General features: G+C 44.5%; 2 protein-coding genes across 3 annotated transcripts in view; one reads left to right on the forward strand and one right to left on the reverse strand.

Moving 5' to 3' along the window:
• The window catches only part of Fbxo9 (F-box protein 9), a 33,052-nt gene extending 24,781 nt beyond the window's left edge, over window positions 1–8,271 (reverse strand). The window contains exons 1-3 of the mRNA XM_036192003.1: window positions 7,930–8,271; window positions 3,180–3,263; window positions 833–991 (exon numbers count right to left, since the gene is read on the reverse strand). Of these exons, the coding sequence (XP_036047896.1) occupies window positions 833–991; window positions 3,180–3,263; window positions 7,930–7,932 (246 nt within the window). The 5' untranslated portion in view covers window positions 7,933–8,271. The remainder of the gene's footprint in view (window positions 1–832; window positions 992–3,179; window positions 3,264–7,929) is intronic.
• A 64-nt stretch (window positions 8,272–8,335) lies between these two features.
• Window positions 8,336–25,253, forward strand: part of Cilk1 (ciliogenesis associated kinase 1) — a 59,148-nt gene continuing 42,230 nt past the window's right edge. The window contains exon 1 of one of the 2 annotated variants that reach the window (XM_036192001.1): window positions 8,336–9,111. The gene's annotated coding sequence lies outside the window, so the exon portion shown is untranslated. Of the gene's footprint in view, window positions 9,112–13,841; window positions 14,065–25,253 lie in introns of those variants that run through there. The other variant, XM_036192000.1, reaches the window with a different exon arrangement.

A 25,253-nucleotide genomic window follows, 5' to 3' on the forward strand; every position in this document is an offset into this window, starting at 1 on the left:
AGGGAGATTATGATAAGTTCTAGGCCACTCTGGCCTACACAGTGAGTTCCAGGCCACCCGGACTATATATAGGATGAGAACCTGTCTTAAGACAAACATAAAAAACCAAACAAACAAAGATCCTTTGAAAAGGCAAGAGTATTTGGAAATATCCACCTCTGCCTTTGGCTTCTACTGTAAATTTCAGACATCCATTTTCTTTAAGAGACTAGGTTAATCTTACGAGGCAATAAATTAACAACAAACATTACATGAAAATGGTAGGTGATAGGAAAAAGGCTCTATTAGTTACTGTGGTAAAATGCCATGACCAAGGCAACTTATAAAAAAGAAAAGTTTTATTTGGGCTCATGGTTCCGGAGGTTTGGGGTCCATGGGGTAGGGGGTGGGGGTGGGGGATTGAGTGAAGGCATGCTGCAAGAACAGGAAGCTGAGGGCTCACATCTAACAGCAAGCATGCAGCAGAGTGCAAACTTGAAATGGCTGAGTCTTTCAAGTCTCAAAGCTCCCTCCAGTGACATGCTTTCTCCAACATCTCCCCAAACAGTGTCCCTAGGGACCAAGCACTCAAACGCCCAAGGAAGGCTATGGGGGACATTTCTCATTACATCACAACAAAGCCCATAGTAATAACACCACCCCAGACAATTAGAAGTTGTAAAGAATAAGTAAGCAGGAATACTGGTTAAAAATTTTTCCACATCAGAAAAACATTATTTTCCTTTACAAGCACATCTCTATCATCAGAGTTGACTAATGATGAATCATGCCAGTGATAAATCTCTATGTGCTGCAAAAAAGAGTGAATTTGTTAGAGCATTTCAGCACTTAACTTTTCTTCCTTTGCCAGCTCCTGCCTTCCTTTGGTGTCTGCAGCTGCTTTCAGTATGGCACCTCTTCCTGCCCTGCAAGGCCGAGTGTCTACATTACTGGAACCCACACCTGGGGCAAGTTCAAACATCCACTGAGCTCTGAACATCTGGAGCTGTGCCTGTAACAAAGGGATATTTGAGGCCCCACCACGAGCAGGCAGTGTAACTCTGGAGTGACTTAGCAATATGTCCAGAGTCGACTTCAGTGCACATTCTTGTCATTCTAAGGCCAGAAAACAGTCACTCTCTCTCTCTTTAACCAAATACCTGGTAAACATACTTTAAAAAATCATTTTCTGCTTAAAACTTTAAAGAATGAATATCAGTTCAAAGTAAGTCTGTCTATACAAGAAAAAGCCTAAAAATACCGAAGAATTAAATTTTAATTAGAATTGAAAATAGAAGCCCTGAATTAGGGGTTGAATTTATAAGGTTCTGAACAATTGTGACTAATGCACATCCAGTAGATATTACAAAGCTACTAAAAACTTCTATAGGTCAGCCCAAAGTCCAGGAAATCCTTCTAAACACAGATCATTTAAATATAAAACACAGAAAAAGTCAAGCCCCTTATGTGGTAGACTGCCTTTAAGAAAGAAATTGTTACTCCAACTTCTGAAAACAGCCAAGTTATCATCCCATCTGGGCATTGCCTCAGCAGGGTCACACTGCCTTTGGGGTGCCCACGTAATGACCTGACTCCTGGTGAAAGCAATCTATCCTCAGAACCCCACAGGACCAGCTCAGGCACTCCACTAAGACTGCACTATAGCTGGGCTTCTTCCTCTTCTGCCTCCCTCTCCCATCCTCCCTTGCAAGGCTCTGACTCTTAGGCGTCCTGAAGAGCAATCTCTATTCTGCTTTCCTCCTGAGAGCTTAAACCAGTACACTTCTCCTCCAGAAGAGGGCCACTTCTAACAGAATCCTGTCTATTATTTCTGGCTAACTTTTTGAAAAGGTGTCTTATAGATGTTCTAAAAATGTTCTGTGCAGGGCTTTGGTTCCCAAACTCTTCTAACATGTTACAGTCATGACGGACGAGCAGAATCTTTAGCTGCATTCACTATTTACTAAATGAAATGTACTAAATGAACAAGTATTATAACACTTACAAGTTCAATGATCAGTTTAATTACAGTAATTTTGAGTTTAATATACAAGATTTATCTCATCCTTGTAAATGGCTACAGTGTATTTCAGATTATGGTACCACCATTCCTTAGAACAAGTAATGGATATTTAGGTTGTGTGAGACTTTTCCATGTATGTTGTAATATTATGACAGAAATCTTTGAACTAGTATATTTACTCATTTTCCCTGTTATTTCCTTAGATTTAATTTCCTGGAGAATTGTTGCATCAAAAGGGAATGCATACCTTTAATTTTGATGCACATTGCTTGTGTACCCTCCAGAAAAATAATGGCCGTTTATAATCTCAAGTGGAATGTGTAAGTGTTTTCACAGTCCAGACAGAATTGGACATTATTCCATAAACGAGTTAAATTATTAATGAGGCTTATTATGTCTTCAAATATTTAACAGCCATTCATGTTTTTCCATTAACTATCCCGTTCACCTTTCTGTCTTTTGTTCCTCTGATTTATGCACATGATCTATACACTGAGGTTTCTAAACCTTTGTCCACATGGCAAGCAGTTGTTCTAGTGATTTCTTTCAACTTTACTATGCCTTTTGTCATGCAGAGTTTAAACTCGTAAGTGATCAACCTTGTTATTTAAGGTTAAGAGTTTTGAGGCATGCTTATGTATTATTTTGAATACTTTAAACCTACATTCTGGGGAGCAAAGCAATAGTTCAGTGGGTAAAAGCACTTGCTGCTAAGCCTAATGACCCGAGTTCTATCCCTGAGTTCCATGTGGTGAAAGGAAAGAAATGACTCCCACAAATTATCCTCTGACCTCCACATGGGCACACACATGTACACACAAATAAATAAAAGTAATAAAAAAATTTTAAGACTATATATTGAACTCCAAAGCTGTGGTTATTGACAGCTATTTTTACAGAAAAAGTATGGTTTAAGTATGCTATAAAGAATATGAAAGTCCAAAGCCAGGCAGGCACTGGTAGTGCCTGCCTTTAATCAATCCCAGTACTTGGGGGGCAGAGGCAGATCTCTGAGTTAGAAGTCATCCTGGTCTACAGAGAAAGTTCCAGGATGGCCAAGGCAACATACAAAAAACAAACCAACAACAGAGACTATGAAAGTCCAGCTAAACTCCACGCAAAGAGCTGACGAATGCTCCCCACTGGGACCAGCAGTCAACAGCACTGAAGAGCATACCTGCAGGTCTCTCTCGGCAGGGCTCCCCTTTTCATCATCACCCACTCTGACAGCATCAGAATGACAATCTTCCTCTGCTTCTGCCTGAGGAGAACAAACCAAAACAACGTCAGAAACTGGCAAACACGAGTTTCCCTTTGTGATCTACTTAACTGTTAACTAATTGTTAACAACCCTTAACTAGTACCACACTTTTGAGTTTGTGGAACCCACTTTGAATATCAAGGCTGTACATTGCATTTAGGACCCTGCTGTTTATTTCCAAAGGAAAATGAGTCAGAAAAGCATATTCTCTACTCTAAGCCACAGGAGTGTTAGTATCACCATGAATCTTAAAATTTTGTTCCCAAAAGTGTAATATCAATACCACTCATCCAAAAGTCATTTTGAGCCAGGCAGTGGTAGTGCACACTTTTAATCCCAGCACCCAGGAGGCAGAGGCAGAGGAAAAGATCTCTGTGAGTTCGAGGCCAGCTGGTCTACATGGAGTGAGTTCCAGGACTGCCAGGGCTACACAGAGAAACCCTGTCTTGAAACAAACAAACAAGTCATTTTGAATCTAGAATTTGCTATCAGTAAATGTTTCTTTGGCCTCTTATTTTCTATAAATTGTGCCTGGGTCTAGGAAAGGAAATAGAATAAAGTCTAGTAAGTCGCCGTGGCTCTCTGAAGACCACCTCACAGGTAATGTGTTTTCCAGCAGGAACCCAAGTGTCCTGAAATGCAGCCAATAAGTCCTATCACCAGTGTTCCAAACACAAGTATTTCAGCCTAACTAAAAGCAAAAACTTTCCAGAACAATTCTGTGTTCACAAAGCTCAGCATGTTATAGAGGCTGTGACGTTTCGTGCCAACGAAATACAATTGCTTCTCTCTACATGATCTACTTTGATAAGTTTAAATGAAACCAATGAAAGAAAAGTTGACTTTAACTCTTGTTATACCGTAGAATCAACTCAGTTGGGAGTCTTCAGTTTGGGAGCTGGAGATGGCTCAGCAGTTAAGAGCATTCTGCACTTCCAGATGACCCAGGTTCCGTTCCCAGCACCCAGAGGGTGACATACATTCAGGGAATCAACTTCAGAGGGCATGGTATCTCAGCCAGGCACGGTCTCACACGCTTTTAATCTCTGCACTCAGGAGAAAGAGGCAGGCAGGTCTCCTTGAGTTCAAGGCCAGCCTAGTGACATACTGAGTTCCAGGCCAGTGAAAGAGACCTTGTCTTTTAAAAAAAAGGAAGGAAGGAAGAAAAGCCCTTCTCTTTTTCCTTTTTTTAGTGCTGAGGAAATAAGTCCAGAGCCTTGCACAGAGTAAACAAGCACTCTACCACTGAGCCACTGAGCTATATCCCAACCAAACCAACTTCCTCTATTTTATCTCTATTAGAAACTCAATCTTTCACATTGTAGTGGCTTCAAGTAGAATAAAGGTGGACTGAATTATAGCATGTAGCTTTGGGCTTAATAAATGTTTCTTTTTACTATTTCCATTGTATCCTTTTAGTTTCAGTAAATTAAATGACTAAAATGAATTCTACTTCCCAGAAAAATAAAGTATTGCCTCAGTCCAGTCTGTTAGCTAATAGCTTATCAGCAAGGGGAACTTGCTCAACACTCAATGTGAGCAGTCTACACAGAAATGTGGTAATGTGGGAAAGGACACTGAAGGTTAGCTAGGGATAATACCAAAACCAATGTTCTTGTCTCAACTATCTACACACACAATGCAGAGGGGTGTGTGTACAATTTCATACACACATGGACCTGCACACTCAGGGAAACACATATACAGACCACCCCCGAAAAAAAGCCAAAAGAGCAATTCCAGGTAGTTCCAAAACCAGCAACTTTTATAATAGCACATTTTAACTGTAAGTTATTTCCAGGACAGGAAAGGTTTATTACCACAGCTCTTTGAACAGAGCAACCAGACACACTTGCACCACCACCAGTATAACATAAACAAGCTCTGCTCACACCTTATCTCGGGCAACCAGACTCAAAGCAGGGGGGCAGTAACACTTGACTAGCTGGTACAGGGTGAAATGCTTGGTGCTCTGTAAAGGTCACAGCAGTGAAGACATAAATGAAAGAAGCATTTGTTCTAAGTCTGGACCTTGGGTTTGGATAAAAGGGCTCGGACAGCTGTCCTCCAAAAGGTCTATGTGTAAAAGGCATGGTACTTAGGTTGGCACTCCTGGACATTGAAAGAACTGGTAGGATCCAGCCTAGTGGGAGTGCTTGCATCATAGAGAGGCAAATCCTTGAAACAGATGTGGGACCTCTTTCTTTTCTGTGTCCTGGCTCATGAGGTGAACAGTTTCCTCGTTTATGTGTTCCTGCCATGATGTGCTGTTTCATCAGAAGCTCAAAGCAGTGGAACCACTTGGATCCCAGAGCTGATCCTCTAGAACCTTTATAAATGGAATTCTTTATCTCAGGTATTCTGCTGTAATAAGAAACTGATATACTAGGAAATACATCAGGGACTTTGAAATGCATGGATTCCACAGAGAAGCATGCTTCTCTTTAAGAGTCGATTTATCACTGCAAACCCTAAGCATAGCAAATAAGAGAGGGCCCGAGTCCAGAAGAATGTCCTTTTAGCAGGACAGCCTTCTAGCTATTGCCTGGCAGTCAGACTAAACTCACTTGAGCTGAAGAGCTTCTCCTGCTCACACCAGGGTGCTGCTTGCTCTCTGGACCTGGACCTCACTTAGCTGCTCTGACTTATCTTCAAGATTCAGGTAAAGGTTCATCTTGGAAGCTTTTCTTAATTCTCTTTTTGTTACCTTAATTTTGTATTGAAATGATTTGTTTCCCTCAGTGGAATGAGCACAGTGAAGGCAGAGAACACATCTTGGTCACCTTTGCTACCTTTAGGATCAAACACATTCCACAATGCTTGGTAGAACACCAGCCTAGTGAGTTTCTGTTCCTTGAAGCAAGGTCTCAGTCTGTACAGCCTAGGCTGGCCTTGCCTTGGCAGTGGTTTTCCTGCCTGGGACTCCTGAATGCTAGGAAGAATGGAAGTGTGAGATATAAGATATATGCAACCACACTGTGGTCTCTTCCTTTCTTTGGAGGGACTGTGGAGCTAGAGATATGGCTCAGCAGTTGAGGACTTGATATTCTTCCAGGGGACCTGAGTTTGGTTACCAGCACCCATGTCCAGCAGCACACAGCATCTCCAAGGGAGTGGAACCCTCTTCTGGCCTCTGTGGGCACCTGCACATACATGACATCCTGTCTTAGTTCGGGTTACTCTTGCTGTGATGAAATGCTATGACGAAAAGCAACTTGCAGAGGAAATGGTTTATTTGGCTTACACTTCCACATCACTGTTTATCATCGAAGGAAGTCAGGACAGGAATTCAAACAGGGCAGGAACCTGGAGGCAGGAGCTGAGACAGAGGCTAAGGAGGGGTGCTGCTTACTGGCTTGTTCCTCAGGGCTTGCTCAGCCTGCTTTCTTATAGAACCCAGGACCACCAGCCAAAGAATGGCACCACCCACAACAGAGGATCTTATGAAAACATTTTCGCAATTGGGGCTCCCTCCTTTCAGATAACTCTAGGCTGTGTCAAGCTGACGTAAAACTATCCAGCACATACACTCATACTCATTCACACACACAAATTTAAAAACAATTTAAGAAGAGAGATCTATTAAGAAAATTGGTTATTTCTGGGTCATCTTTTCAGATATGACATTCCACGATTAAAAGTTTATCATAGACCACACGTTATAGGTTTGGTAATACTGAAGATCTGGGACTGTACCAAAATCCACATCATGCCACGCTAGTAACAGGCTCAAAAAAAAAAAAAACTTAAAGTTGAATACAGAATGCCTATCTCAAAGATAAGAAAATGGGAAACCTATAATAAGAAAGGCTTTTCCCTGAGTTTCTGTATTATAGCAGAATCCACTGTTAACCTGATTTTTGACAGTATGATCTGAAATTTTACTACATTTGGTCAATTTCAGTGCCACTTGAAATACATAGGCGGTTAGGAAATTTTCGCTTTTTTTCGTAAGTGAAAATTGCTCAAGCATCATTGTATACTTGCGTTAGTTTCCTCACAGATGGGATTAATTAAATACGAAGGTTAAGGACTTAATCTTGGTCAGGGAACTACTTTTGAAAGTTTAGAATAATAATCAATTAGTGCGTTTTCTGTGCGCCAGGTTAGCTGCACCAAATAAGTCGTTTCAGCCAATTCACTTAAGGAACGACAACCACTTGAGTGTTCTCGTCCGCATCTGGTATCTTTCATTCTTAATTCATTCAGCCCTAGCCGGAGCATAGTTTCTTAGTCACTGCAGAGACGAGATATTCCATGCAACAGTCCCGTGAGACCTGAGGCTGTCAGACATGGGGCTTAGTGCAGTCTCTCCACCTGCACACAGAGAGGTGGCTTAGGCCCTGGCTACCACGAAATTAGACGGGAGCCCTCCAAGTCTGCAGGGACAGTCGGCCAATATCCTCACACCCGGTCCCTGGAGCCCCGGGGGGAGGGGGGGGGCGTGCGTCCTAAACTGCGGAGACCGTCTGTGGGCCCGGCTGCCACAACAGGAGCAATCAACAAGTGCCTCCGCTGGCCAGGGCCACCTCCGTCGTGCAGAGAGGCCAGGAGCGCTGACCTCAGACCCCACTCCCTGCTCGCACAGTCTTGAGCCGCCGAAGCGGGCCTTCCCTCCCCGTCCCGACGGCCCGGCCCTCGCTGCCCGCCCCCCTCCCGCGGTTACCATGCTGGCGGCCGGCCGGCCGGCCCCGTCGAGGGGCTCCCCGCGCCCGGCTCCCGGAGGGGTGGCGGCTGCCCGGTGTCTACTCCTGCCCGTCTGCTGCAGCGGGGCTTAGCAGAGTTCTCGGTCGGAGAAGCGCACCAGGCAGCGGCAGTAACTGCGGGCCCGGCGTACAGCAGCCATCTTCGCGGGACAGGGGGCCGGGGGCAGGCGCGCTGCGGCGGCCGGGGCCTCGAGCTGCGGAGGAGTCGCCGGTCGCCAGCGGAGGCCGAGCACCGAGCGAGGACCGGAGCGTCGGCCCAACAGCAGGAGAGCTGGACGCAGCGGCGGAGCTGCCGGCTCGGCTGCGGAAACTGCGCCGCCGCGACGCGCATGCGCACGGCCGCCGCCGCCGCCGCCTGCTTGGTTAGCAGCCGCCCGGTGCAGGCGAGGGTGATGGGCCTACTGTGTGCAGCCCTCCGCTTGGCCAGGCTGCCTCGTTCAACCCGCTTGTCTGGTTCTGAGGACACCCAGGCAGGAGGAAGCAGACGTTAGCTCAAAATGTTTGGACCTGAGTTTGGGGTAGTGCCCCTGAGTCGATCCTAATTGGACGCTCGGGAACAGTAGGTTAGGCGCCCTGGGCACTGGGTGCCTTGTCAGAATGGGAAGAGTAATAACCCAACAGTCATTGCACCCCACAGACTCTGGACCGAGGAAAACATACGCTCATGTGTGCGGCCGGAGAGTGGTAACAGCCAACGCAAGGCACGTCGAACTACAGATCCCACAATACAACGGGGAGAGAACGTGTTTCTCCTAGACCTGAAACTCGACTCCTGAAGGGGACGACGTAACGAGGCACGCTGGGATTTGTAGTCGGCTGGTCCACATTGAGCCGGAACTTAACACCCACCCACCCCCAACCCTGTGCCACTTCTTAAAGCCCAAACATCCGATTCCACGTCAATAGAAGGCACTCGGATTGCACGTTTTAGAACTTTTTCACCTCCAGGCATATGCTAGCAAAACTTAACGGGCTTCATAGCCTTTGACAGACATTTAGACAACATTTATTGAGTTTCTGTAAGTGTCAGGACCTAACCACCAGGACTCTACATTCACCCGACTTCACAGAATTTAAATTTTTATTGTGCTACTTTATTCTGGAGCTCATAAATGAACCACGTCTTCGGCAAAGAAATGGAGGTAAAAGGGAAGGGTGCAACTTGATTACAGTAAGAAATTGCAAATCCTTTGTATGTTGCTTATTGATTTAGTTTGTCATCCACCGAGTCCAGTTAATGTTGCCTGCTGGGAAACTGCCTGGTCTTGTTGGTTTCATTTTGTAGAAATAATCATAATTGCAGTGAGTTAATGAGTACAACTATCATGTCGTGTCCAGAAAACAGCATTTCAGGACACTCCCCGCCATCTGCATTCTCTCCACCCCATCTTCTTTAATGTTGCGGGAGCAGGAGGCTGGGGAGTGGATATAGAAGTCCCATTTGGGGCTAAGGACTGTCACTTATTCTCGCCGGGTTTTTTGGTTTTTGGAGACAGGATTTCTTTGTGGTGTATTGCTAGCCGTCCTGGAACTCGCTCTGTAGGCCAGTCTGGCCTCGAACTCAGAGATCCACCTGACTCTGCCTCCAGAGTGGGCATTAAAGGCATGCACTGGGATTAAAGGCATGCGCCACCGTTTTGTAATTAATGGAATCCACCTCTAGATGGAGACTGTCCTTAAGAATTAATCTAGTGGGATAGGTCAGGGACTTGGCTAGGGGACCACCCCTAGGAAGGTGGGTTCATATTGTAATTTTCCTTCCCAGAATTCCCACCTCCAGTGCATTGTCTAGAAGCCAGCATTAAGTGTTCACCTGGGTCTGTCTGTTCAGGTCTGCCTGAAGACTTTTTTTTTTCTTTCTGTCTTTTTCTTTAAGATTTTAGCCAGAGCCTAAGTTATGCTTTTAAACTCCCTAACTAAAAGCTTCCTTGCTCCTTCTCCAAAGTTACCCTTCCTGTCATGTGGCTGCAGGTGCCATGCCTGCTGGTCTGCTCTGTTCTCTTCCTCTTGGCATTTCATGGTTTACAGCTTGCCATCCCTATAGTTTTCCTTGTTCTTGAGCTTCTCCTTGTGTCCATTTTTAAATTCTCTTATTAATGAGACTAAGAACCCTAGGAAGGGATCTCAAATCCTCAGTATCATATGATGGCTCTGCTGGGACTACCCAAGATTTCTTTCCTGCCTTTTAGTTCCTTTTAAATTTTTTTTTTAAAGCAGGATTTCTTTGTGTAACAGCCCTGGCTGTTTTGGAACTCACTCTGTAAACCAGGCTGGCTTCAAACTCAGAGAGATTCGCCTGCCTCTGCCTTCCAAGTGCTGGGATTAAAGGCGTGCGCCACCACACACAGCTAATTCCTCTTTTAAAAAGACTTACTTTTATTTGTGTTTATGTGTATGTGCATCTGTATAAGTTTATGTGCACCATGTGAGTGAGAGGACCCAAGAAAACCAGAGGGTTTGGATCTCCTGGAACTGGAGTTACAGGTGACTGGTGAGCCAGCTCACATAAATTCTGGGAACCTAAATTCAGGCCTCCATAAGAGCAGTACATGCTTTTATTTATTTTGTTGTTGTTGTTGTTTTGTTTTTGTTTTTCAAGACAGGGTTTCTCTGAGTAGCTTTGGTGCCTGTCCTGGAACTCTCTCTATAGACCAGGTTGGCCTCAAACTCACAAAGATCCGCCTGCCTCTGCTTCCAGAGTGCTGGGATTAAAGGCTTTCACTACCACCTCCTGCAGTAAGTGCTTTTTTTTTTTTTCAGTTTTTTGTTTTGTTGTTGTTGTTGGTTTTTCGAGATAGGGTTTCTCTGTGCAGCTTTGCGCCGTTTCCTGGAACTCACTTTGGAAACCAGGCTGGCCTTGAACTCACAGAGATCCACCTGCTTCTGCCTCCCAAGTGCTAGGATTGAAGGTGAGCGCCACCACCGCCCGGCTTGCAGTAAGTGCTTTTAATGGCCAAACCGTCTCTCCAGCTCCCTGCTTCTTAATTCTTTAATCAGCAGAGAAAAGGAACCTGTTCCTCCACCCCAAGACAGCATCACTTTGACCAGTGATTAGTCTCTGCATTAACTCTTGTCCACTGCAGAAGACTTTCTCTGACTAGGTAAGGTTGAGAGCAGCGCTAGTCTCTGGGTGTAAACAAATACTTAAAAGGAAGTTTAACCACGTGTCCATCGTAAAACAATAGTCATGGGTTTCCTCCATAGGACCTATAACTTCCTGAGCCATGGACTTTTGACAAGGTTCACTGTCTCAGACATGAATTCCTTCCTGTGGAGCAGGTCTCAGAGCCAATCAGAAAGCAGTTTACCTATCACCTCCATGCCACTATTACACCAGTGGACACATCTTGCCTAAATCCTATGTTTTAGAACAGCCCTTTTCTATGGATGTTTTTATATTTGTACATTAAGTTAACTACCTATAAAAAAAAAAAAAAAAAAACTACCTTTATATTCAGTGGAGGCCAAACATTCAATAATTTTCTTTGTTTTAAAAGGAGGCTCTAAATGTAGGTCTTCCGAGAAAATGTTTTCTTCCAGTTATCCCTTTAAAATCAGGTTTTAAATGAAAAAAAAATGCTTTATAATTGTAGCTTGAGTTTTTCTGTCCTGACCACCTGGTCCCAGTTAAACACACAGAGGCTTCTATATTAATTACGAATGCTTGGCCAATAGCTCAGGCTTATTACTAACTAGCTCTTACATTTAAATTAACCCATTTTTACTAATCTATTGTTGGCTCGTGGCTCATAGCGTTACCTGTCCTCTAGCATGTCCTGTTTCCTGGGGGGCTGGCTCCCGTCTCTGACTCTGCCCTTCTATCCCCTGGCGTTTTCAGTTTGGCTTTCCCACCTTGCTTTATTCTGCCTTGCTATGGGCCAATCAGCTTTCTTATTAACCAGTGAGAGTAATCCATATCCCAGCCTGCAGAAGGATTATTCCACAGTGTATAACAGATGTGATTGGAATTATAAAGATCAGTGTTCAAATGAAGAATGATTTGAAATAGTTTCAGAACTAGTCAGTTTCATTCCAAGTGTTGAATGTTCAAGGTAGGCTGGCCAATTAACACCGATGTTTTCTACTCTTCTAACAAGTTGTCAAAATAGTAAAGCGTAATAAATATTTGTGAAGAGAAATTAGGTACCTGCTTTATTGAAACACTGTTTGCTTCACAGTGAGAGTTCTTGTTTCATTAAAGCACAATTAGAACTCACAGTAGCTGATTCATATTTCAGTTGGACTCCATTGTATCCAGTAGCCCCCATCATTGGTTTTTATTATCACAACATGTATTTACCGCTTATAATTTCCCAAAGGCCAGAGTTACTAATCCAAGCTACTTAGTAACCCAATGGACCTCTACCAAAAGTAGACCAAGATAGTTTGCCTATTTACAGGGTAGACTGGCTTGGACCATTCAATTAGACTAAACGTAATCATCTTAGTTACTTTAAAGATTGCCTTTCATGAGCACCATGTGGCTAATTAGGCTCCTTGTCTTACGTTCACTGCTGATGGTTTGTGATTCTCACTTGCCTTATGGGTTGGCTATCATAGAGTTAAGCGGAGAGGTAGATAAACAATGACAGCTTAATCTGTCATCTTGTAGGTTTCAGCAGAAGCGAAAGGAGGAAGTGATTGGAGCGTAGGTAAATTCGGGGAGGTAGGGGGAGACTGCCTCCAGTCTTTAGGATTCAGAAGTAAGTAATGGAAGGACATTGAGATGGTGGTGGGCTGGGGATTATTTTATTTTATTTTTGAGACAAGCTCTTGTGTAACCCACAGTGGCTTTGTACTCTTGACCTTTCCGCTTCCACCTCAGTGTCAAGGCCAAGCCTGAACGGGGACAGTTAAACTCACAAAAAGACCAACAGTGTAAAAGGGTTACTGATGTATTGGTCAAAACAGTGTTGTTTAGAACGGTGTGGGTCTCCAGACTCGTAGCAACTACCCCAGGAATCTGTGGAGTGAGGCCCAGCAATTTGTTTTTACTAACTTCTAGGAGCACCCCTGTGGAACAATGGAGTCCAGGGTTCGAGAAGTAGTTTGGATTTTTTCAAAATGCTTCAGAGCCGTCCCTTAAGATGATTTAAGGGGACGTCTACAATTTTATTGTTTGTTTGTTTGTTTATTTGGGTTTTTGAGACAGGGTTTCTTTACAAAATCCTGGCTGCCCTGGAACTCACTATGTAGAACAAACTGACCCAGAATTCACATAGACCTGCCTGCCTCTGCCTCTTGAGTGCTGGGATTAAAGGTGTACAGCACCACGTCCACTTTACAATATAACTTTACTATATAATTTATGATGTGAGTTTGTTCTGGTGGTTCTCAATCTTCCCAATGCTGCAACCCTTTAGTACAGTTCCTTCTGTGGAAAAATTATTTTGGTTGCTACTTCGTAACTATAATTTTGCTACTGTTGTGAATCGTAATGTAAATATCTGTGTTTTCCGATGTTCTTAGGTGACCACTTGTGGAAGAGTGTTAGATGCCCTCTCTCCCCAAGGAGTAGGGACCCTCCGGTTGAGAACCGCCGGAAATAGTGTTTGATTTCCTATAGCTGCGTGGAAAGGAGATTGTAGATTGCATCCAGAAACTTAAGTTGCAACAATGCTGACAGCATTTTTCTACTGTGGTTAAATTCAGACACCAAAATTTGCTGTTTTGAGACATTGTGAGTCTACAATTCAATCGCACTGATTTACATTTAAGCAGGAAAATGTTCAGCAGGGCTCCCCTTCTTTGGGTGTGCTGGGTCAGCCAGCCTGGCAGGTGGCGGGTCTGGTGGGGCCCGGGAGCTCAGCGCTGCCCTCTGCCGAGCGTCGGGGAGATGACCGCGGTGCAGGGCCGCGCGGGGCCAGCGAGGGGAGCTGCAGGGCAGCTTTTCCAGGGAAAGCGGCCGGTCGTCCCCACTAGAAGCCACTCTGCCTTTTGTTTGTTTTGCTACTGGAGGCCGCGGAGCGGCGAGTGCCTGCTGGATGCCACGCGCTGCCGGGTGTGGACTTGCGGGGCTCGCCCGCTCGGATCCCACTGCTCTTGCCTGCCGGGCCCGCTCGAGTGCACGCGCCGCCGGGCTGTGATCGCCGCCAGTAAGTGGGGCTGGGGCTGGAGGGCTGCGCCGCGACCTGTCGCTGGGTGTTGGGCGGTACCGGCTGACCCGAGCGAACTCACAGCCGGGAAGGCTAGGGACTGCGGCTTTCTCCGTAGACCCCGCCGGTCCTGTGGGTCTCACCCCTTTGCCGAGAAAACTCCCGACCCCAGGGCTCTTGATGGGTGTGTTTACCTTTCCGTCTGAAGAAGCGGAGCATCCTTGCGGACTAGAAACCTCTGGCGGGTCGGGGGGATCCGGATGGGAATGCGGGTGGGTCGGTGCCGACGACTTGGGCTTACCATTTGCCTAACTAGGCCCTTGGCAGCCCTACAGGGGTCTGAGCAAGAATACTCAACACTTATTCGCAACCATTTTCCTCCAGATTTCCTTCTACTCTGATTTCTTTCTTACCACTCCGACCAGATGTTTGGAGGAAGATACTGAAAGATTTTTTTTTTTTTTTTTTTTTCAGAACGACCATATGTTTTGTGGTGTTAACCTTTTAAAAGTTTGACGCTAGCATTTATGGCTTGTACAAGAGGTAAAATTAATGCGTCTTTCTGCAAAGGCGTGTATTCATTTCCACTTACTACTAAAGAGTAGCTTTTGCTAAGGCTGAGGACATTCTACCCTGGATGTTGCACACCGGATCGGATTTCTGAGCTATTGACAGTTTTTGTTTTATAATTTTGACCCCAGCACTCTTTGTAGTAAGAGGAGTTTAATAGTTAGCAGTTTTCATCTGACCGGTTTCCTGGTGAGTCCGGGCTTCAGGGTGTGTCCCAATAATGAATGGTGCCCTTGCATCAGATAAAATTAGTGTGGTCAGCGTACACATTATTTGAAATATCTGTGTCTTGACTATGCATAACTGTGACAGGAGTTAATGTATGCATAAGTATGCACATCTGAAATAGTTTCTGAACAAAGCACTGTAATCCAGTAGATTCTTTAAATCCTTCCCAGGGACCTACGATTGTGGAGCACTGGGAAGTCAGTCAGAGGCGAGGACAGTGCTGGGAGTTTGGGGGTTTTCCATACAGAGTTTCTCTGTGTTGTCCTGGCTGTAGTGGAACTTGCTGGCTGGCTGGCTGGCCTCCAACTCAGAGATACACCTGGTGCTGCCTCCTTAGTGCTGGGATTAAAAGCGTGCACCGCCACCACCCAGCTGTGCCAGGAGTTTTTTTTTTTTTTTTTTTTTTTTTTTTTATTTATTTCAAATGACATCCTGGGTCAGCCCCTGCCACTAAGGTACAACCTCACAGTGGCCCCGGACACTTCCTGCTTTTTCCTTTCTACTTTGCCTTTCCCTTTCTTCAGAGTCACACTGGTAAGCAGGTGGGAAGAGGGCAGCCTCAACTGTCAATGAGACCACCCAGTTTCTGATCATGGAGGAGTGTGCTGTGGGGTCCATGGAGCCTGCCTGAGTAGGCAGACTCCTGCCAAGGGAACTGAGCGTTTATACTAGTCACAAAGAAATCATTTTTCTTACTGAAGTTTCTTCCCTATATGCTATGGTAATTGTTAGCAGGATGAGGAGCTGGCCGTTTGGGGTTTTACTTACTGGCTGTTGAACGCCAGCAAAGCCCTTTTCATGGTTTCACTGTTCTATTCCCCCACCCGATAGCTTTTTAAGGTCCCTAATAAAGCTGAGGGTTGTTTCGGATTTTCAAGCACTTGCATATCTTTAACCATCTTCCCTTCATCCTTTGTATCCGTGAGTCATCAAGACCTTTGAAATGTTTCCCTCTACATCTAATCTAAACCTTGCCCTTCCCTTCCTGTAGCTTGTGGCACTGACACCCCCTTGTAGCTAGCGTTCCATGCCTGTTAGTAAGCCCTCATCGAATGTTTGCCCAGGGAGCGAATGAGTGAGAAGCTTCCTTCTCTGGTCTCCACGTCATTCTGTTGCCCTTGGCCATCCAAGTTTTTCCACGTGATCACTTTGTTATATTTCTCATGGCCATGTAGCCTTTAGTTGTCTCTGTCACTTATCTCAATTCTACACTAGTCCATCTGCTTTTTCAAGGCCTTTCCTAAGGGGCCTCATCCTTCATATATAAATTCTTTGTGCTCAGTGTCTTACGGCGGGGGCCAAACTCCATCACCCAAGTGTCACCATCGTATTACTCTCTTTAGAACCTCTCTCTATCCACACTCTGCTGTGTAAATAGTGCCCATCCCTGGGGGATGATATTGTTGTGTGTGTTTGTAAATATGCTTGTGTGTGTATGTGTGCAGGCGCATGTATATAGAGATGTGTATGGCCAGAGGTCAACACTGGCTGTCTGATGTGGGATCTCCTTCTGTATCTGTGAATAGGTGTTACTCTCATTGGTTGATGAATAAAGCTGCTTTGGCCTGTGGCGAGGCAGGATAGAGCCAGGTGGGAAATCCAAGCAGAGATACAGGAGAAGAAGGGCGGAGTCTGGGAGACACCATCCAGCCACCCAGAGAACAAACAATATGTCAGCAAACCGGTAATGTCACAGCCACGTGGCAATACTTGGATTAATAGAAATGAGTTAATTTAAATGTAAGAACTAGCTAATAATAAGCCTGAGCCATCGACCAAACATTTATAATTAATATTAAGCCTGAGAACGGTTACTTGGAACCAGCGAGCAGGAGAGAAACTTTTGATTACAGCTGTCTTCCTCAGTCACTATCTTCTGTCTAGAAGCAGAGGATCTCACTGGTCCAGTTAGATTACCAGCATGCACCTCTGTGCCTGGTTTTGGCTTAAGTGTGGGCGCTGGGGATTGAATGTGGGTCTTCATGCTTGCACAGCCAATACTTTATCAACTCCCAAGTCCTGTGGATTCTATCTGTTAATTACTCATTTCTCCTTTTTTTAAAAAAAATTGTTCATTAGCCTGTCATAAGATTTCTCTCTAATTGGTCTAGGTATTTTAAGTCTCTTAGGCCTAGAGCCTTATTTTATGCATGGCAATATGTCTGTGGTTTCAGAGTCAGGCAAAATTGTGGTTGGGCTCGACTCTCCTTTTTAGTCACATGGCTATATTGGCTTCTTCCAGCACTGATCTTCTCCTCAAGCCAGTTGTAGCGTGAAGACGGTCTACAGTGCCTACTCAGTGGTGGCTGACCAAGTTCTGCCTATCCCTTTGCAGTGACTGGCAGAGTCCTAAACAGGTGACATGCATTTGGTAGATTTGTAGTAGACATTTCATAGTTGAGCCTAGAGGAGGGCCAGGCTAACCATGCCGTGGTTCTTACACTTACTAAAAATGCTCGAGCTTACTTATTCCTGGCTACAGTTCTGCTTCTGGGATCTGTTGCTATTTTTTCTTCTGAATCTTGCCAGGAACATTTCTGCCTTAAAAAAAAAAAAAATCAGCAACCTCTTCTACTTCATTTTGTGGGACTTGTCAATTTAAAGATGTATTTGTCCGCTTGTGGAAGATATATGATTATATATCATTATCTATCTATATTTATTTGTCTGTTTTGATTTTTGCGACAGAGGTTGTGGTGGTTTGAACCAAAATGGCCCCATAGGCTCATAGGGACTGGCACCGTTCGGAGGTGTGGTCTTTCTGGGGTACATGTGGTCTTGTTGGAGGAAGTATGTCACTGGGGGTGGGCTTTGAGGTTTCAGAAGCTCAAGCCAGGCCCAGAGTCACTCTCTCTTCCTGCTGCCTGCCGATCTGGATGTGGAACTCTGAGCCACCTCTCCAGCACCATGTCTACCCACATGCTGTCATGCTTCCCACCATGACGTCAATAGACTAAATCTATGAACTGTAAGCCAGCCCCAGTTAAATGTTTTCTTTTGTAAGAGTTGCTGTGGTCATGGTGTCTCTTCACAGCAATAGAAACTCTAACTAAGACGCAGGCGAGCCCTCAGCCTTCCAAGTGTTGGGATTGGAAGTGTGAGCCATCACCCTGGCTTTGACTGTGTGTATTTATGCAGGACTACTCACCCAGCGGTTTCTGGACAGAATTCTGGGAATGGTGACCATTGTAGTTTCATCTCTTTTGCTGTGATAGAATACATTGACCAAAAGCAACTTCGGGGAGGAGGGTTTATTTTACTTTATGGGTTGCAGTCCATCATTGAGGGGAGTCAGGCAGGAACCACCACAGAGGAACACTGCTTGCTGACTGGCTCACACACAGCTCATGCTCACCTTGCTTTCTAATACAGCCCAGGACCACCTGCTGAGGGTATAGTGCCACCCAAAGGGGGCTGTCTCCCTCCCCATATCAACAATCAAAACAATCCCCCATAGACCAATCTAGGCACTCCTTCAATTAAGGCTCCCTTCTCAGGTGACTCTTAGGCTGTGTCAAGGTGATGGTAAAAACTAACAAGGACAGTGACCTTTCTGTATAAGCTCATGTGTAGATTGAGAAACAATATCACACTTAACTATTCATTCTTCATTAACATTCTTTGAAGGCCATGTCATTTTTTACAATTGAATTTTATTTATGTTCTTATTTATTTATTTTTGTGGTAGGGTCTCATTTTGTAGCCCTGGAACATAGTCTTGCTATGTAGCCAGACTAGTTTTAAACTCAGAGATCTACCTGCTTCTGCCTCCTGAGTACTGAAATTAAAGGCATATACTACCACACCTGGCTCCATGGCATTCTTTTTTTAAAGACAGGATCTTTGTAGTTCAGGCTTGTCTCAAACTCAAGACAGTCCTGCCTTAGCCTCTTTAGTGCTGGCATTTCAGGTGTAAGACACCACACCTGGCCTGGGCATGACATCCAGAAAAGGGCCTGGAACTAGTGTATCAGACTCTGTCTGTGGACTTTAGAGTTTATAGATGGCGTGGTTGACTAAGAAAGTATGCAGAGGTGTGTGCTGGATGAATTAGACACATTATTCTGAGATCACAGTGAAACCATGTTCCTGACTTATGTTAGTGCTTACCTTTGGACTACAGCTCTAACTTCCTTATAAAAGTATACATGTTCTGGCCAGGTATGGTGGCTTATATCTGTAATAGCAGCACTCAAGAAGCTGAGTATGTAGATTGCTATGTTTGAGAACAACCTAGATTACATAGTGAGTTCTAGGCCAGCCTGGAACAAAACAAAACCTCCCAACAAGTTATTTTGTAAAAAGACTTCTTATAAGTAGTTTGTTTTTTTTTTAATGTAACATTTATAGGCATAGCATAACGCAAGGTAAAGTACTGCTAATATGGCAGCTATAGAGCCCACATTACAATGTAGTGTTCACAAGCAGGAAAGATGACTCAGCAGTTAGGAGCACTGGTCTCTTGAGTAGAGGACCTAGGTTCGATTCCCAGCACCCACATGGTAGTTCACAGTTATCCATAAGTAAGTTCTAGGGGATCTAATACACTCTTCTGACCTTTGAGGGTGCCAGGCACGCACATAGTACACATACATACATGCAGGTGAAACATTTATCCACATGAAGTAAATAAATCTAAAATATAAAAAAAAAAAAAAGTAATTCTTCAGAACTAAGATGAAGGATTACAATATCCAAATACTTACTTGACTGTACCGTCTCTAACTAAACAACAAAAATCTGATGTGCTTCAAAATGTGAAACTCTTTTTAAAATGATTGATTTATTTTTATTTTGTGTACATTGGTGTTTTGCTGCATGTCTGTCTGTGTGATGGTCTCCAGTCCCCTGCAACTGGAGTTACTACCATATGGGTGCTGGGAATTGAACCCAGGTCCTCTAGAAGAGCAGCAGCTATCTCTCCAGCCCCCAAATGTGAAACTTTTTAAGCTCTGATGTAACACCCACAATTGGACTTTTTTTATTTTCACACCTGATTCTGTAATAATTGTAGTTTAAATGCAGTCATAATAAAAATACTCTATGAAATTACGAAATTACCCTCTTAACTGTGCCTGTGAGCTGAAGTCTATGTTTAAAGTATATACAAATATCATGTATATACAAATATTCCAAAATAGCATGCTTCTTCATAGACTTGTAGTTCACAAAAATGATAGTTAATTCTTTAGTCTTCTTGGATTTTCTTTCTTTAAAAGTAAGTTTATTAGAGAATGATTTCAGATGAAACTGGAGGAAAAGAAAACTAGATCTTTCAAGATATACCTATTTTTCAAAATTACTGCACAGATTTTAGAAGGACCCGTCCTTCTGTGCCCGAGTCCTAATATGGTTGACCCATTTTGCCAAAAAGGGGACAGTGAGGAATAGTGATGGGAGACACTTCTTGAAACAGGGAAGTCACTTACAATCAGAACGACACTTTGCACATCTATAAAGTGCTCATCAACACACCTTTCTGGTGGCTGTTCTGTGTCCCGGCCGCCTGCTAGATTGTAGAAGCTAGGAATGCAGTTATAATTATGCTAAAACCTCTGCCCTCCTGGAAGTGGAGTCTGGGGTAACTTTACTTTTGTAAATGTGGCCATGTAAAATGATTTCTATGGAGAGTGTTTCCATTTACTTAGGGGTTTCCTGTTTGAGGGGTTAGGAAACTATGACCCAGGGACCAGGTCCTGGCCTCTGCCTGTTTTTGTGGATAACGTTGTAGCGGACTACAGCCATGCTATTTGTCTCTGTGATGCCTCTGACTGCTGCCCACCTACAGTGGTGATGTGTGAGCCCTGGGAACCTCAAGTATTGCTGGTTCCTCACAAAAAAAGTTTACTGATCCCTGCTCCATTTTTTTTTCATATTAAGCTGCTATTTCATCCTTCATGCATTTTAGTGAAGCAGCGTAAACTGAGTCATAGCCATTCACAAGTTAAACGTGTTGTAATCCCAACTTGACAAGATTTAGACTCACCGTGGGAACACACCAGCCTGAATGTGAGTCGTACCATCCCAAGGCTGGAGTCCAGGCTAGATAAAAGTGAGAAAAGGTGCTGAGCATTGGCAAATATCCATCTCTTCCTGCTTCCTACTGAGGATGCAACGTGACCAACCGCTTCCTTCCACCGTGACTTCCCCGCCATGACAGCTGCACCTTCAAACAGAGTCTAAAGGAACTCTCCCTTCACGGTTTCTGGGGCATAGAGGAAGGAAGGCAGGTGATTGATTTCCTCCTCTCATGTTGTCAGTGCAATGGCTACCGGCGTTAACACGTTCCTTTGTTCGGGTGCAGGCAAAGCAAGTTCTCCGGAAGGAAGTATCTTCCAGTGTCAGCGCTATTCCCAACAGGAAAAAGTCGTTGTCCAAGAGTCAAAATGCATAGAAGATGTATTTGTTTAAGGTGTGCAGGTGGAGGGATTAGCAGCTTTATAAGAGAAATTCACAGTATTAAGTTACTCTCATAAAGTTCTTCACATTTGAACCAAGATCCAGAAAGTCATTAGAAACTTGTAAGGTGAAGTGCATTTCAGAGGCCTATGAAATCGGTCATTAGGGGCTTGCACACAAGCAGACTTACCATGGGGCCGTGGACACAACAGGAAGGACCTCCAAGGAAAGTGTGAGTGGCACAAAATTCCCGGTTTGCCCATTTGTTATATATCTTTGTGTATAGCTGTGAAACTGCATCCTTGACCATCAAATTTTGAAAATAAAGAATGGCCTATGGTAGCAGTGGTCCAGGCCTGTTTTCCAGGCTGTGAGTGAGCACAGTCCCTGATAAGAGTACCTGGTCCTGAACACAGAGGGAAGGGAACTGGGGCAGGGCACAGGAAGGTTTTTGCCAATGTCATCTCACGAGGAAAATGGTAACGTTTATTTCAAACATTTACCAGAATGCATTGAAAGAAAGCCTTTCCTGTTTAGATAGAGCATTACCCCAATACAAAAGGCTCCCCAAACAGCATGGAGGGGCCTCCCTGTGACTGGAGGCCTAAGAAGCCTGCACCTCCAGCAGCTCTGTGCTGTTCACCCTTCTTCTGCTTTAGAACTTCAAAATGCTTCCAGAGAGCTCAAAGGATTCACTGGTCTTTGTTCTGGCCATGAAGAAAGAGACACACTGTGGATTTTCTGTACCCAAGGAGGTACTGAAAATAAATAGTGAAGTCTAAACTTCAAATTTGGGCCAGCCTTCGAGAACCTGCCCTGTGCAAAAGTGTGCATTGTGGAGGCACAGAGAACAGAGAGGTGTGGGCTGCATCCCTGCAGAGGACTGTCCACTGGGTCACTCACCATGGGTCAGAGGCTGGACCAGATATAGACAGACTGCTATGACATCGTGAGCAAGGATCCTTAGCTGCATCTGTTGGTGGGACAGGATAGGAGGTCTAAAATGGATATGTGAGCTGACCTAGGAAAGAGGGGGCAATTCTTAACTTGGAGGTTTCCTGGCCAACTTGCCTTAGTCAGATACATTGTAACAAAGGCAGAAGTAACCCATGTAGTCTCCATCCATATTGTGCAACAACACGGAAACACAAATATGGATGACCTCACAACTGTAGAAAAAGGTAAAGTTGGCATTTTTACCAAATTGTAAGGAGCTCAACAGTGTAAAGCTGCCCTCTGCTTATAGACTGAAATCCCAGTGAATCATGGGTAAATGAGGAGAGGAGCTGGGAAACTTGAATCAGAAGTTAAAGATACTAAGTAGGCCTGGCGGTGGTCCCAGTACTCCGGAGGCCGAGGCAGGCGGATCTCTGTGAGTTCGAGGCCAACCTGGTCTCCAAATCGAGTTCCAGGAAAGGCACAAAGCTGCACAGAAACCCTGTCTCGAAAAACAAAAAACAAACAAAAAAGATACTAAGTAGTTTTGTGGTTACTTTTGGTTGTTTTAAAACAGGGGTTCATGTATCTCAGGCTAGTTTCAAACTCAGGTGGCCACAGATAACCTTGAACTTCAGAGTTCCCTGCTACCACTTTAGGAGTGCCAGGATTACAAGCATGCACCACCACACTCAGTTTATGCAGTACTGGGGATTGAACCTACCATACCGGGATCTTAAAGGCCCAAGAGAAACTGCATATAAAAATACTTGAAGAAGGGACGCTTCTGTTTTGGTCAGCCAGTTCTCCAGGCGCCTCTGAGTGATAGCAGAGTACATTCTGGACATTCCTTGTTGCAGCTTTATGTTGTATTTATGCCATGTGTTCTTTCAAAATGGAAACGCATGGTAGAAGGAAGCTCAAAGGGAACCTCAGGCAAGCAGACAGTCACCTCTTCTACATGTCTCTGACTGTAGCCTGTTCAGTCCTTAGGACTGCTGTGTCTTAGGAATAAAATGGCTCCTGTGCTGAAGGTGTGGTTCCCGGCTAGTGGATACAGTCATCGAGAACTGGTTAGACCCCGAGGGTTCTGACCTATCCAGGGGATTCATGATTTGACAGCGTCATTGGATGGTAATGGGAACCTTCAGAAGGCAGTCCTAGTTAGAGGGAGTAGATCACCGAGGACATGTCCTCTAGGACCCCACTGTGTCGCTTTCTACTTTCTGTTGGCCATGATCACAGTTTTGCGCTAATGGGCGTGTCCACCCTCTGGCTCAAAGGATACACGCCAGAAGATAATTATGAATACATCCAACATAAAGCATAAACTTCAAACATTAAGAGATGTTTTTGTGGGTTTGTTTGGGTGGCGCTTTTTGTTTTGTTTTGTTTGTTTTTGTAACTTGAGTGTGTGTTTCCTGAGTGTGAGCTTTGGAGACAACATCATTTCACAGTGTTAAAGGTTGGTCATGCCTGGTGGCACATCCCTTTGTCACGGTGTCCTGCTTTTCTACAGTCCAAAACCGGCAAAGCCAACCAACTGTGGATGAAACGTGGGGAACAATGAACCAAAATCTATCATTTCTCCTTTTAAGTTGTTTGTGCCAAGTATTTTTAGACAGTGATGAAAAACTGACCCAATAACAGTGCTGCTGATGAAAGTCAGTTTATTACCTTCCTGTCAGTGGAACCTTCACCAGCTATCTGGAGTGCTTTTAGCTGTTCTTATGGTGTGCCCAGCATCAAGGACATTTAATTAGGTCATCCAGCAAGAACTCAAAAAGCAGATATGTCCAGGGAGTAGACAGCAGCCCTGTTAATGGCAAACAGGACTGAGCTCATATCTTTTCGATTCTCCCTTAACAGATGTTCTCATCTTTGCCATTGAGATCTCACAGTATAGCACAGCTTTTTACAGCCATACTCAAGACACAAATTCAGGCCGCTTCTCTGTCATCGATCCTGTTCCTACGTACAGCCCTCCTCTGCCCTCACCCACTCACTTCCCTTTTGATAGCATGTGCTGGGGCTGTCGTCCCATCTATAAACAGTTTTTAGTAGGCTTAAATTAATGCTTAGGACTAGAGCAGGTGGCTTCTAGACCTGAATATGCTAATCTAGGATAAAACCAAGGTCCATAAGCTAAGGAAGATGAGTCATGTTGCTGTTGAGTGGGCCAGTGATGGCATCTGCCAGGGCACCCTTTCTTTTCCTTTGCATTGTCCATCAGTCACCATGTTGTATCCCAGAAGAACTGAGCATCCGTTCCCTATTTGGGCCCCAAAAGTAATATCTGAACAATCCTGATCTCAGACATTTAACCTCATCTTGCTTGAATATGCTTAGAATTGGTTTTTGCTTGGCTTCCTGCCTGGTGCTAATTTGAATAACACCACTTCATTCTTTCAGTATGGAAAATAATTAAGCATGGAGAAGGAAATGACTACCTGTGGCAAGTGGTTCTGTTCTCAGGATCCACACATAATGCAACTAACCTTTTCTCTAATATCGTTTTTTTGCATACTTGAGAAAATTTTATGGCTCCCCAACCTCCTTTGCCTCCAGCATTCTGTGCTCTCATTGAGGACCCTCACTGTGTTCTTTAATGTGTCTCTGTAAAGTTTGGCATCTAGACGTGAACAGCAGTTCAGCTTGGTTTGAGCCCAGCATTGCCATGCTGCACAGTCCAGTAGACACCATTCCTGTTGTGTTTTATGTGAATGAAATGCTATGAAATCTCGAAGTATGTCAACTTGGTCCGAGTATTGTTTCTAAATTAGGTTCTGCTAATGTACTGTCTTGAGGGGGAAGTGGGACTTTTAGAGCTATTTGCAATTGCCTAGTGAGCATGTCCAAAGGTTGTTTGGTTTTAGGGGTGGCTTTGTTGATTTTTGTTAGTGTGTTTGACAGTTTGCAGTTCAAGAAGGGTCCAACCCAGGCCAGGTGCAAGTAGACAGATCCTGTACCGCTGAGCTACATCCTTAGCTGAGACATCTATTCTACATCCCAAACTGTCTACTCCTGTTTCTGATGAAGTCAGGCCAGTTGCTTTT

The sequence above is a fragment of the Onychomys torridus genome, chromosome 7, assembly GCF_903995425.1.
Source record: "Onychomys torridus chromosome 7, mOncTor1.1, whole genome shotgun sequence".
Taxonomy (NCBI): domain Eukaryota; kingdom Metazoa; phylum Chordata; class Mammalia; order Rodentia; family Cricetidae; genus Onychomys; species Onychomys torridus.